At 38.4% G+C, this 13,468-nt stretch overlaps 3 protein-coding genes across 3 annotated transcripts; 1 reads left to right on the top strand and 2 right to left on the bottom strand.

Annotated features, from left to right (window-relative positions):
* Positions 1-1,215: 1,215 nt before the first annotated feature.
* Positions 1,216-4,893, bottom strand: LOC100267158 (60S ribosomal protein L19-like). Its single transcript, XM_002272691.4, has 5 exons — positions 4,500-4,893; positions 3,245-3,367; positions 1,978-2,291; positions 1,600-1,646; positions 1,216-1,526 (listed from the first exon to the last, which is right to left on the bottom strand). The coding sequence occupies exons 1-5, from the start codon at positions 4,609-4,611 to the stop codon at positions 1,502-1,504; spliced, it is 621 nt and encodes a 206-aa protein (XP_002272727.1). The 5' UTR covers positions 4,612-4,893; the 3' UTR covers positions 1,216-1,501.
* Positions 4,894-4,939: 46 nt separating this feature from the next.
* LOC100244847 (uncharacterized) lies at positions 4,940-5,791 on the top strand. The gene has a single exon (XM_002272645.4). The coding sequence runs from the start codon at positions 4,940-4,942 to the stop codon at positions 5,618-5,620; it is 681 nt and encodes a 226-aa protein (XP_002272681.1). The 3' UTR covers positions 5,621-5,791.
* Positions 5,792-9,948: 4,157 nt separating this feature from the next.
* LOC100249982 (ethylene-responsive transcription factor RAP2-3) lies at positions 9,949-12,593 on the bottom strand. Its single transcript, XM_002272390.4, has 2 exons — positions 10,882-12,593; positions 9,949-10,788 (listed from the first exon to the last, which is right to left on the bottom strand). The coding sequence occupies exons 1-2, from the start codon at positions 11,066-11,068 to the stop codon at positions 10,196-10,198; spliced, it is 780 nt and encodes a 259-aa protein (XP_002272426.1). The 5' UTR covers positions 11,069-12,593; the 3' UTR covers positions 9,949-10,195.
* Between the last annotated feature and the right edge of the window lie 875 nt (positions 12,594-13,468).

The raw sequence follows: 13,468 nt of genomic DNA, 5'->3' as shown, positions 1-13,468 counted from the left end.
CGCAGTCGCAGACACCTATTTCTTAATTATTATTTAAGATATATATATTTTCTCTGTTGGTTTCGTGCCAGACTTGTAGATGAAGCATGGCAAGCAACCAAACTGGCATGCGATGCATGATTAAATTATTTCAGATTTCGTGAATTAATGGATAAAATTATGGGTTCCATGTAACCATTTTATTTAATCATCTTCCAAGGGTTTATCGCTTATTTTTAACATTGGGTACAAATTAATTTTTGTTAAGCACACTTTTCTCTTGACAACAAGAATATGACATAAAAAAATTATGATATCAAATTCAATATCATACCAAAATTTCAATATAGATGGTTGAAATGCAGAATGAAATCTAAGTTATTTAATGAGGGTATAAATAAGTGAAATCAAAATAGAAAGTAATAGAATAAGGTATAAATAGGATCAAAGTGTAAATATGGCACATTCTCATTAGTGACCCCTTTTCAAGTACTGGTTCAAAGGGATGATTTCAGCCATTAAAATGTATGTTTTGTTATTTTTAAATCGCAGCTTAATATTACAACTATAGTATATATTTAGAGAAGGTGGGAGGGTCGTGGAATTTGTTTGCTTGGGAGTAATGGTAACTCAATATATGAATATGTGCCCATATTGGTTTACAGCTAGATGGCATGGGGCAAAGAATTGGACCACATGGATAACAGCCAAAATATTTTGGGCATTGGACCACATTGGGCTCCCAGGGGCTTCTTTCTAAATACAGCAAATTTTGAAAGTTATTTTTAAAAAATGATAATATTTTGGAGGGATTATAGGAGCTTGGCTGATAAGATCAAGAACCACCTGGATGGTGCTACCATCAAAATTTGCAAAGCACAATCTCAAGAATAACAGCAATCCACATCCCGAATTGAATCTTGAGGCTTAAAGCATCAATTGTTTTTAGCAATCTTGAATTCATAACAATAACTCGTCCCAACCCAGCGAAGCACAGAGGTAAGTAGCCCTGATACTAAAATCCAAAAATAAATAAACATTTAAAAAAAAAAAAAAAAAGATATGCTACTGTTTGAATATACCGTTCCAATTTCGGAAAAAAATGACCTCAATGCATTAAGGTGCAACGGGACTCAAGACATTTTTAGCCGCTGCTTTGTAATCGGCTTTGAGCAAAGCAGCAAGAAGAGAACAAGACAAACAAGATCAACTCCAAACATTATGAACAAAGCAAACTTTTAAGACCCAAAACTGTGCTTTCAACTAATACGAGTAAATTCTTATGTTTAACTGAAGCATGCACACATAATTTAATGGTTCGCTGAAATCATAAATGAACAAAGCACTCAACATATGGGAAAGTACCTAAAACTTAATAGAGGTTCAAGATTTCTTATAAAGAAAAAATTGGCCACAAAAAGAGAACAATATTGGATTAAGAACAAAATCCTACTGCAGAAAACCAAGAGATTGTCATCTGTTGTTATCAGTTCTTCAATGTTCATGGTAGAGGCACCTCTCATCACTTCTTGGCCTTTTTAGTTCCCCTACAAGAGAGAGAGAGGGGTTAGATCCACCTGTTTCAAATAGATGGATAAAACAAAATTTCACATTTCTTACTCAGCAGGCTGGGGTGCAGATGCTGGTGGTGCCCTTTCCACAGGTCCCTGAGTACATTAAGACATGATTATAATTCACAAGGTCATCTGAATATAAAAATACAAACTACACATATGCCTATACTTCTGTGCAGGTTGGTTTTAAACATTACAAATGCTTCTAAAGTGTACATGGGGCTTGGGATATTCTAGCACCTAGCATTCACACAAGCTCATTTTCATTATCCTTGCAATATCTCATATATCATTAACTAAATTAAGCTAAAAGAAACAATGTTGATCTTTTTTCATAGATCATTTTTGAGCATCCAACAATCAAAGATACTTTCAAGCTTATAAAGGACACTGTGGAAAGAAGAGGTTTGTACTCTCATCATACCTGGGCCAGGCGCTCCTCCCTCCGAGCTAGCTTCCTTTCTCTGCTTGCCTTGTTCTTAGCACGCTTAGCCTCAAACTGGTCAGAAAGAGTTTTTTCTCTTGCCTTTTCAGCCTTCGACTTGTGGATACTCTCCATTAGCACCCTCTTATTCTTAAAGACATTACCTTTCACTTTCATGTACATGTCATGGTACATGTGCTTGTCAATTTTTTTGGACTCCCGATACTTGCGGAGCAAGCGCCTCAGTACACGCATTCTCCTCATCCAAAGGATCTTAGTGGGCAACCTTGCCTCCCTTGTACCCTTGCGTTTACCTGAAAAAATTCACACATTATCAAGCTTCATTATGGTCTTAAGCTCTTCAATCTGAATCAATGTGAAGAGGGAAATCCAACCGGTAACTTATCTAGAGCAACCTAGCACATGCATTATCTAACTTGGGCATAAAGAAAATGAAATATTGAAAGCATGGTAAAGTTAATAATTTCTGTCTTCACATGGAGAATTGTTTATTCTCCTCTTCCCATGGGAATAGACATGTCCAAAGATGTCAGGTACATGCACCACAAATTGTGAGACCAAATATATTCCCATTCTATAGTTAACATATTTTTAAAAAATAAAAAAATTATCATATGAGTTAAAGTTTTATGATATGATTGTAACAATGAATACCAGAAAATATGAGGCATGTAACCATAATTACCAGCAAATATGAGGCATTCACTTTGTCTTGAGACAAACAAAAAAGGGTGCAAAATTCATGAGTCTTCAAAAGTTAAACTAAAGATTGTTGGACATAAATTTAAAACATGTATAACATTCATTGTAGTTTTTAAAAAAAATAAAAACACAAGAAAAAGAATGAGAAAATAAGGGCCTTAAAACAAAAAAACAAATACAAATACAAACAATAAATAAACACTGTTTAAAAACAGGAAACACAAAACAAAGAACACATCCAGGTAAGCACCATAATGAGTTGCCAAAGCTAGTAAAAATTTTCCCAATACTTGGCATCAAGACTTGCAAACAGCAATTGAGAAAACTATTGCAAATGAAGAAACCAATTACACATAAACAACTGTTCTTCATTTCATAAGTCTAAAACCAAGTAAAAAAGAAATGTCATGCATAAACACCTGTTGATTTGAAATGACATTCAAATAAAGGTTATGTACATCAACTGATTCATTACTGTACATTGCATCTATAAAGATATGCAGCCATTTAACCATGACCCTATACATTTAACAATTAACCATACCATATCCAGAGTGACGTCCCTTTCTCTTGGCCTCCTTCATTCTCCGTGCCCGAGATCGAGAGTGGATCTTAGTTGGCTTCCTGATGATAAAACCATCTTTCACAAGTTTCCTTACATTTTGCCCTGCATTAGCAATCATTGAGGATACCATTACACAAAAATGACAAATAGAACTCTTGCATGGACAATTAGTTTGATTTTAGAAATAAAAGATTAACCAAAGTAATATATTTTTCCCTGCATTAGCAATCATTAAGGATACCATTACACAAAAATGATAAATAGAACTCTTGCATGGAGAATTAGTTGGATTTTAGAAATAAAAAATCAACCAAAGTAATATACTAAATCGACAAATGATAAGTATCAAAGATTAATATAAGGCCCCACAAACAATCATTTAGAATATGGCTTTGACCCAAGCTTCAACAGCAAATTATATATAAATATATATGAAATAAGAATTCAGCAAACCAATTCCATTAGATGACCCGAGATCATCTACATTTTCACAAAAAAACACACATCATATTATTGAAGGAAGATACCAAAGTTATAAGGAAAACCCAAAGAAATAAGAATCACAGAACAAAACAGCACTCCCCCCCCCCCCCCAGCCCCAGCCCCAGCCCCACCCAAACCAAAAAAAAAAAAAAGACAACGAGGAGAAAATAGAATCAAGTACAGCAAGAAGAAGAAGAAAGAGGAGTATCAGCAAGATTTTGATGTTGGACGAGCTTAAACAGGCAATTTTCAAAAACAACTTCCAGCAAATAATTGAACCCAAGAATTACCAAGTCTACTTCTTTCAATAAGGATAGTGTTTTATACTAACATAAACGTGATAACCAATAAGATTACCACTCTACTTTGCTGTAAGAATGCACCTAGTAAGGGGAATTTTTCTTAACATGATTAAGAAGAAATGGATTTCGCATGTAACTAAATGTTCACAGCGATTCATCTCAAGAGTACCACGCTACACTACAAAAACGATAAAAGAAATATAAACAGAGAAACATCAATCTGCTAAACCACTAAAATCCACTGTCCATGAAAGTTCCACAAACAAAAAAAAAAACGCAAAAGGAATGGAATCCTTCAACCGTCCCTCCAAAATCAAAGATGCTACAAAAGATTCTATTCCTGCATTTTCCCCGAAATCAAACAAATCATGAAGAAAAAAGAAAACACACAAAAACCTCCATCGAAGCAGAGAAATATCAGGAGCAAAGAGAGAGAGAAAGAGTCGTACTGGAGTTGGCCATGGAGATTTCGTTGACCTCATTGGGATCGAGCCAGACCTTGCCTCTCCCGCACTTGAGAACGCTGGCGGCGAGCCGCTTCTGAAGCTTCAGCGATACCATGGCTTCTCTTCGCAACCAGAGACGAGAGAGTCTTCCGAATGGAGAGACACCAGCTTTTATATCATATGACGGCTACTTAGGGTTAGGGTTTTGTGTGGCTGAGTGGTTTCGGGTCAGCCCAGATTGGAATTATGGATGTGGAATCGATTGGGTTGGGCCTAGAGTTAAGGAAGAATAGGGTGTACTAGTGGGTTGGGCCAATTTGTTGGGCCCAATCATCATTTGTCCGACCTACTAGTTGAAAGAGCCCCAAATCCAATTGAACACGTTCCGTGCGTTTCGGCCCTGTCTTTTTCTTGGAATCAAAGTCCAATTCGAATTTCCTGCTATGTTTTATTCTCTCGGGTTTCCCGGAAAATCTCCGCCAGAATTTCAAGCTGCGGAAACCCTAGGTTTTTCTTGGTTTCGAAATCTATTCTTCAACGCATCTGATAAATTCATGGAGATTTGTCTCATCGCCGATACTGTAAGCCAAGGGCTAAGCTTTGCGAAGATTCTCCTCCGTGGCCACAACGTCGTCTCGAACAACCACCTCTCTGTCTTCGATTCGTCGGAGCAATCCTCCACCGCCGGAGTCCTCCAAATCTCCGCCATGATTTTCCCGGTGGACGCCTTAGCTCCGCCTCCGGTGAGATCGAATTCGTGCAAGACCGCTCGGCGTACTTCTTTACGGAGAAAGCGGCGCACGAGGAGGAGATCACTGACCGGAGATTCGGAGAACGGCGAAGACTTCGGGTTCCTTGGTGATGGCGGGGACGATGGTCCGTTTGGTGGGTTCGGCGGCGGTGGCAGGGGATGGAATTTTGATAGGTTTGGAGGGCATAATTGGGACGAATCTCCGTCTTCGTCATCCGATCCCGCTTTCGATTTCGTGTACGAGGTGATTTGCTGGATTGCCCTCTCTAATTGCGTGCATTTTGCGTTTAAGAGGGTTGTTCGAATCTTCGCGGATGATATCGGCGATGCTTCAAGGGAGAAGGTTCCATTCAGATTTGCATCAATGTGCTAACTTGGTACCGTTTCTCCTCAGTGTTCAACCCGTTAATGGATGAGAATTGGATAATATATCTGTTATCTGGGTTGTCTGAATCTTCTGCCAAAATTTCTATGTACTATTCACTGTATATATTGTACATATTCTCATTGTTTCTATAAATCTCCTTTATGATTTCTTTACGTAGATTCAATCCTTTTATTGGCATATTTGAACTACTTCACCGATAAAAGTGTGTTCCTTTTTTCCAAAGTATAACTAATGATACATTTGATATTCGTAAATTTGAGAAAAAGGAAGATATCTCGTATCAATTCACAGTGTTGGAAGGTGCATTGAGAGAGTTTATGCTGAATCCAGAGTCCCCTAAAGCCCCAAAATTGATAGGAAGATGTTGTGTTTCATGGGTGATAGGAACACCAAAAGAGGCTCTTAGAGATATCATTCCTATTTTTCCTTGGTTTGTTCGTTGGGCTGTAGCATTGAGAGAATTTTTCTGATGACCTCTTGATTCTTGGGTATTGTTTCCCCAGAATAGGGGGGTGTTTTTCTAGACAAAATCTGTTGACGGATTGATTGGAAGCCTTACCACATAGTTGTTTCTGGACAATGGACTTAGGCAGCGTGAAAAGTTGGAGCGCATTATCATTTTTACTAATGGGTCTGAGTCGGCCTACATAACTACGAACCTTTACATGGAATTGGTTTCATGTTCTTTTAAGTTGTCTTTGTTTTATGATTGACTTCATTAGACAAGATTATATGATTTAGATCTGTAATTCTGAATGAATATTGGGAGGATTAGGTACATGCATAGCTTTAAAAGGCGCAAGGCGCACAAGGTGAACTCTGTATTGCCCCTTGTGTTGGTTCTTTAGCTTACGAGGAAAAAGCCTTCAATTATAGCGTCTCCTGATGGGTGGTAATCAGTGAACTCTGTCCCTTGATGTGCTTAATATACCTTGATTCTGATATACCCAGTTGTCTCTAAGCATCAACAGAGCCCAGTTAGTACCCTTGTGATTTAAAAAAAAAAAAATTATTCTTCCAAAATGTAGGAAGATTGCGCATGGATTCCCAATAGTTTTCATTTTTCGTGAATTGATTATCTTTGAAATTATTAATCAGTCAAGAGCATTTGAAATCGGCGAGGTTTGATGTTTGATGATCCACAATGAAATATACATGTGGGCATTGATTAACTAAGAAGTAGAACTGGATATCTGCTTATTCTGTGAAATCCTATCTGATGCAAGGAGCAGGAACACAGCCCACATACTTTAACCTTTTTCTGTATTTAAAAACAAAAACACATATGGGTATGTAGGAAGTTTGCAAACATAGATCCACACGGATATTTGTGTGTCCTGTCATCTGTCATCTGTCTATTTTAATACTCTTGAAGTGTATTTTAATATTAAAAATGATTCCAATTCCACACATGTAAGATATTTTGATTCATTCAATATAAGAAATGATATAAAATATATTAAAATTATTATTTTACCCTTTCATTTCCATTAGTTTGGACCTTTTTAACTCTAAAAAAAATATATTAAAAACAAATAATCATTTTAACATTTTAGATTACCAAATCCATCTAAATAGAAGAATTAAAATTATCAAAACATAAGAAAAATAAATAAAAATAAAATATTTATTTTCATTATTCATTTCCACCTAATGTAGTAGTGGTAGACATCAGTTCCATTACAGAGACAGCTTCTATATCGTGAATCAATGGGGAAACTGGAATCGATGTGATGACGATGATGGGCAAGTCATTCATGTGGCACCCACTCACACATCCCATCCTTTGAATGAAGTGTTTGATAGAATCATCTGGGGATATTTTGCAGGTCTCAAGAGACTAGGGAGTGGAATGATATTAATGAAACAGCTGGGTTTCTGGTATTTAGGTTTGATTTTAGTAAAAGTATGTGGAATGCTGTGAATAACCAAGGAGACGATCCTTGGGTCATAATGGGTCAATTTCCATACGTACCAAGGAGTTGTCCGAGTTCAAACCGGATTGTATCTACTTTATGGATAATTATTGAGAAGGCTAGTTTGAGAGCATACAAGGGTGTCATGATATGGGAGTTTTTAACATGAAGATCGAGGACTTGGAACCAATTCATCCTCCATTTTCCCTTGATTTTAGGTAACACCAGATCTGTCTTCTTCCTGATGAAGCATTGGATTTGAGAAATTGTAGAGTAGGCCACACATCTAATAATGAGGGCCAAACAGACCTGGCTCAAGAAAGGTCTGATAATAATTATAAATGAATAGGTTGAAAATGTTTCTAAAAATGGTTTCTATTCTTTTGAAACCAAGAGGGAGAGACAAAATCAAGAGAAACGAAAAGAGAAGACAGAGACAGACAAGGGTGAAGTTGAAAAGGTGGGACGGCACCAAAGCGACTTACATAATCAAGGGTTAGATTGTAATCCTTCCATATAAAGGAGGAGCAATCTTGACTGGGGGGATTTGATTCCTTAGAACTTATACATAACAAATTTTTTATATTCCAAATGAAGGCCCAATTGGGTTGGGTTGAGTTAAATAGAGAAAAATAAATAAATAAATAAAATATTATCTCTTCATATATTCTTTTTGACACACCTAATCATACGCTAAATATCCTGTATAAATAATCTTTCCTTGTAGAAATTAAGAAAAAAAAATGAGATGAGGGAGAATCGATTGAGAAAATTAGTTTCATATATCAGTTTTGAAAATAAGAACTGATTTAAGAATTGTTATAAAAATAAAAATAAAAAGTTTTGAGAACTGTTTTAGAACGCAGTGTACTAAATATCCTCGTAAAAAATAAGAGTAGGAGACTACGAACTAAGAAAAGAAGAGGATTAGACAGGCAAGTGGAGGGCTGGCTGACTCCTCATGCATGAATCTTGATCGGCGGCCTCTTTTGACTTGAACGGAAGGAATTTATCCATTCTCCCCACAAATTAAGCAGCCAGTACTTATTTTAAGTGGACTTATGCCCCCTGGCCCCCACATCTGCAAGTAAATCATAACTCTCTCATCCAGAAAGCCACCCTCTTCGTGGAGCTGACCCACCTTAATTTCTTTTATGGAGCATTTCATATTTTTATCCAATGAAGGAAAATTGGATAGCATAGACATACAGCTGAAGGACCCGCTAAGATTTGGTTCATGCATCTTCCCCTGCAACTCCACTCCAATCAAATGATTCGGTTAGAGTCCCACCAACCAGAGACGTAATGTTTACCAGCGTCAAATATATTTCTCCCCATTTCAAACTCCAATTATTGCTCCAATCCCTCACATCTAACTTTGATAAATATAACATTTCAACCTTCTTTATCCTCTTGGTTGCTGCTTCGCTTGATATTTTCCTCACCCTTTTTGTTTCTTCTGCTTTACGGGTGGTTTTCATTCAAAAAGGGTCGAAAAGTATGGCTCGGGAAGCTTTACTAGTAAAATATTACAACAATTTATATTCATGACTACAAGTCGCACATCTTTCATATGCTAATAGAAACAATGTCTGAGCTTAATAATTAAGCAAGCAAACCTCTTGTCCTGCGTTGCCAAGCATGTATTAAAAATATGTGTCACGTTAAGATTCTGATAATGGATGGTTTTAATAGAACGTGTAATAATAGTGTAAAGGTGTGGCAAAGGGATGCATGAGGTTGATGAGAGTCACAAGAAAGTTGACAAAGCTATTAAGATGGGAAAGGCCACGTGAAGAAGGCTACAAGGCAAGAGATAAAAGGGAAGAATAGCCCTTGGGACGGCCGAGATAGGGTAATCAACTTATTGACAAGGAAAGAACTGAAAAGAAAATAAGTTTTCTTTATGAAATTCATAGTGATAATTTCACATCATTAAGGGAAGAAGTTTCTAATAAGCTACAATAGTGAGCAATTTTATTCAATAAATAATGTTTACATAGAAAAAAAAATCATTATAAATGAGACTAAAATCAATGTTAATCCTGATATAAGATAATGGTTTGACGTCATCTAAGGCCTTAAGAAAAAAAAACACTATTAATACGATCTTAATTAGATAAAAAGGAACTCTCTAATCTAATCATTAATTTAGTAATTAGGCCCTTAAAATCGAACAGCTTTGTGATGAACCCCCTAATTCACATGGACAATAGAGGAAGTTCTGCGCGTTTTATCACCTCCGTTACAAATCTCTTCCATTTTTTATTTTTCAAATTGTGAATTTGTAGTTGAGAGTCGAGACATGCTCGTAGTTTTAACACGTGGAGGACCCTCATTTTTTTATGACGTCATAACCTATAAACACACCAACACTTGTACTCCATGCACACAAAATTTAGCAAAGACGTTTTTACATTATTACCCATATAATATAATGAGCAGTCTAATTATAGCAGAAGAAGAAGGAAGGACTAGGAAGGAAATTAACAGAAAAAAAGCAGTAGATACATGCACCGACAAACGCCGTAAAATCCAAGGGTCTTAAAGCAAACGCAGATGACGACAACCGACGGCGATGCATGCAACCACATGCATTTATTACTGTATCTGCGATGCACTGGAACCATTACAGAGTGGTGCATCAAAACGCAGCGCTGCATACATGCTGACGATGGTGGTGAGGGTGAGTGGAAGCAAGGTCCTCCAGCATCCAGAGGTCGACCGAGTCTGACTCGGTGATTTCGTTCAACTGAGTGGCGGCCTGTTCCGGCTCCAAACCCAGGAGCGATTCCAAGCTCGAGATTTGCTCCTTAAACTCCAACTCGCTCGCTGCTTCGTTCTCGTACGGAGCAGGATAGGTCATTAATGGTGGTGGTGGTACGGTCGGCTGATAACTTGACTGTGCTGTGGGGTCTGGAACAACGCATCGTCTTTTGGATGGCGGCAGTGGGATGGGCGGAGGGAAGTGGGGAGAGGAGGGATCAGCGAAGTTGAGCTTGGCCTTGTCGCCTCTGATTCTCTTGGCGGCTTCGTCGTAGGCTCTGGCGGCTTCCTCGGCGGTGTTGTAGGTGCCGAGCCACACTCTCACACCCTTGTGCGGGTCCCGAATCTCCGCCGCCCATTTTCCCCAAGGCCGCTGCCGGATTCCTCTGTACACGTTCTTCCGAATCCTCGGAGTGGTGGTACTCTTCTTTTCCTCCACCCGAATCGCTTTCTGGGTATTCTCGTTCGTCCCTGCAACCCCAGAAAAAATGAAATCTTTTTCCATCGATAAAACCGAAGAAACCCAAAAATCCAGAAAAAAAAAACCCAGACACAAAACCTCACCTTTGCTCACTTGCTTTGGCTTTGGAGCAACCCTATTTTCAGACGGGTTGAAATCATCACCGCCGTTAGCAGAATCCAAACCGAGGAGGTCCGAGATGGTATCGAGCTCCGACCAGAGGTCCTCCTTGGTGAGTTTCCGGCCACGCTTTGCGGCGATGAAGCCGGATATAATTGCACCTCCACACATCTTGAAAAAAGAAAGCAATTAAACACCTAGCAAGTAGCAACTACGCCAAAGAGAAGCACTCCATAAATGCAGATGAGAGAGGAAAGATGCTTCACTGAGAGCCTTCATTTATAGAACGACGACGGTTACAAAAGAAATCAACACGCAACACGACAAACACCAGCGATAGCTTTCACACTAGTCATCTGATCGGACGGTGGAGAGCCAATGAGGAGAGCTAATACAAATACGAAGGTGAAATGAGGGTGACGGTACGGGAGTGGTGCGTTTGGTGACGGAAGCGGGGTGAGGACGTGGCGCGTAGGGGTGGGGAGGCTGGGTGACAGCACTGTCTAGATGAAGCGTAAGTGTGGGCAGCTGTTGTAACTTGTAACGCGCGTCATAGCAGTTCTAAAATTTAACGGCCCAGTGGAGGGAGGGACTCGCAGTTGTTGGCACCTTGGAATGCTACTCCTACTATATGACCTTCTTGTTTTCCTCATATCTCAATCCTGCCATTCCCTCCTTCATTTCTCCTCGTTTGGAATCAACGAGGGTATGCCCTTTTTTTGAAAATTCAATAAATCCAGCGATCCCCAACTCTCGGGATCATTTAGACATTTAGAGCTTTTGAAAATTGTTATTAAAAATAAATTATCAAAAAACGCTTTTTTATTCTATTTCTCACTTCATGAAAGTTGTCTTTGTTTGACAGAATTTAAAATTTTCTATATCTATCGTGCTATTCTAATTTCCATCTTTAGTTCACCCAAAATTAAAAAAATAATAATAATAATAAACGCTCATACTGGGTTAGAGCCCATAGCCCTAGCATATGGGCCAAATTCAAGGCTTTATTACTTAAAAAAAAAAAAACATGTTTACAATGCTGAAGTAAATCCTTGTTTAGAATCAGAAAAAAGAATAAAACCAAAACCCATTTGTACGAGGGTTTAGATTATTTTTCTGGATATGGTACTGTATTTTCAGGCACCAAACACACCCTAAAATAAAAAGAGAAAAATGATCATGCAAGGCAGAAAGACCTAAAATTGAAAACAAGGATGGCTCAAGGCAGAGAATAGAGGTGCATTAAGATGGCTTATTAGAGATTCTAATGGTATAATAAAAATGACTATAAATAAGCATATGGGCAATACGTCAATATGTTAACTTTTAGAGATGGTGTGTTAGTAACTGGGTTCTTAAATTTAAAGATTGAAGGTGACTCAACAGTAGTGATAGATAATTAAAATAAAAAAAGTAGCATTCCTAGTTCCATTATGTTGTTAATGGAAGATATGTGGAAATAACTCAAGATCTTAATGTTTGTATTTATTGGCATATTTATAGAAAAACAAATAGAATAATAGATTGTTTAGCTAAAAAAAGTATCTATAATTTAAAGTCTTTCACTTGAAGGTCAGATTTTCCTAGAAATGTTACTAAGTTTGGGTTCAAATATTATTGCAGTTCTTTCAAATTGAATGTGTAAATACTCTATTTTGTGGTTTCTTTCCATAAAAAAATAAAAAGAAAAAAGAACAAAAAGAAACAAGGATGGCATTGTGGGTATAAAGAGAGAGGAAGGGAGGTGGGGAATTAATGTAGCAAAACAAAAAGAAAGGAAAAGGGGGCAGGCTTTTAGGAAACAGCTAAGGAGAGAGGTGTAAAGTGAAGTGGTTTCTGTCTGTCTCCTAACTTCTCCCTTGGTGTCTTTCCAAGAAACCAAAACGCTTCACTCACCACTCGTCCCTCTCCCTTATAATAACGTGGGCATCCTCCTTTGGCCTCTTTCCCCCCCTTTCTCCTCAATCATGCTTCCTACCGCCACAGTGGGTGGAGATGGTCACACCATACAGCATGATAATTGAAGCCCTATAACAACAATTTCCTCTGCTGATGTTTAAAAAGTTGCAAAAGCTTGGCTGAATATTGGGTGTCTCCGATTTCCAATCAGGGACTGGCTATGGAGTGGGAAATCATGGCCCTAACCGTATGTCTTTGTCTCCTTTCCTGCTTTTCAACAGAATGGAGGATGAAAGAGAGGCAATATGAAGCTAAATTGGGACGTTCCCATAAAAGATTTGGACCCAATCTGGCTTTGGAAATTTTTTTTTCACCTTTCTAAGGTGTTTGTAGGGACCCCTCCCCTTGGGAAACACGTGGCACGCAGCTCATGGTGACGCGTGACACGTGCTATCAGCCGGACCATCATTATCCGGACCATCATCATCCGGATTCTCCTAAAGATATGCATGGTGCGGCTATCCTATCCGGAACCCCTCAAGGAAAGGCAAACGACGTTTCAGCTTCTCCTATCCAAGGAAGAGCAAACGACGCTGGCAGAGCGTAGACACCCGGATAGTCTCCACAACACATCCGGATAGTCTCCACAACACATCCGGATAATCAGCATGA

This window comes from Vitis vinifera, chromosome 5 (genome assembly GCF_030704535.1).
Source record: "Vitis vinifera cultivar Pinot Noir 40024 chromosome 5, ASM3070453v1".
NCBI classification, from domain to species: Eukaryota; Viridiplantae; Streptophyta; class Magnoliopsida; order Vitales; family Vitaceae; genus Vitis; species Vitis vinifera.
Note: the sequence above shows the minus strand (reverse complement) of the source record. Positions and strands in the feature narration are given on the sequence as shown.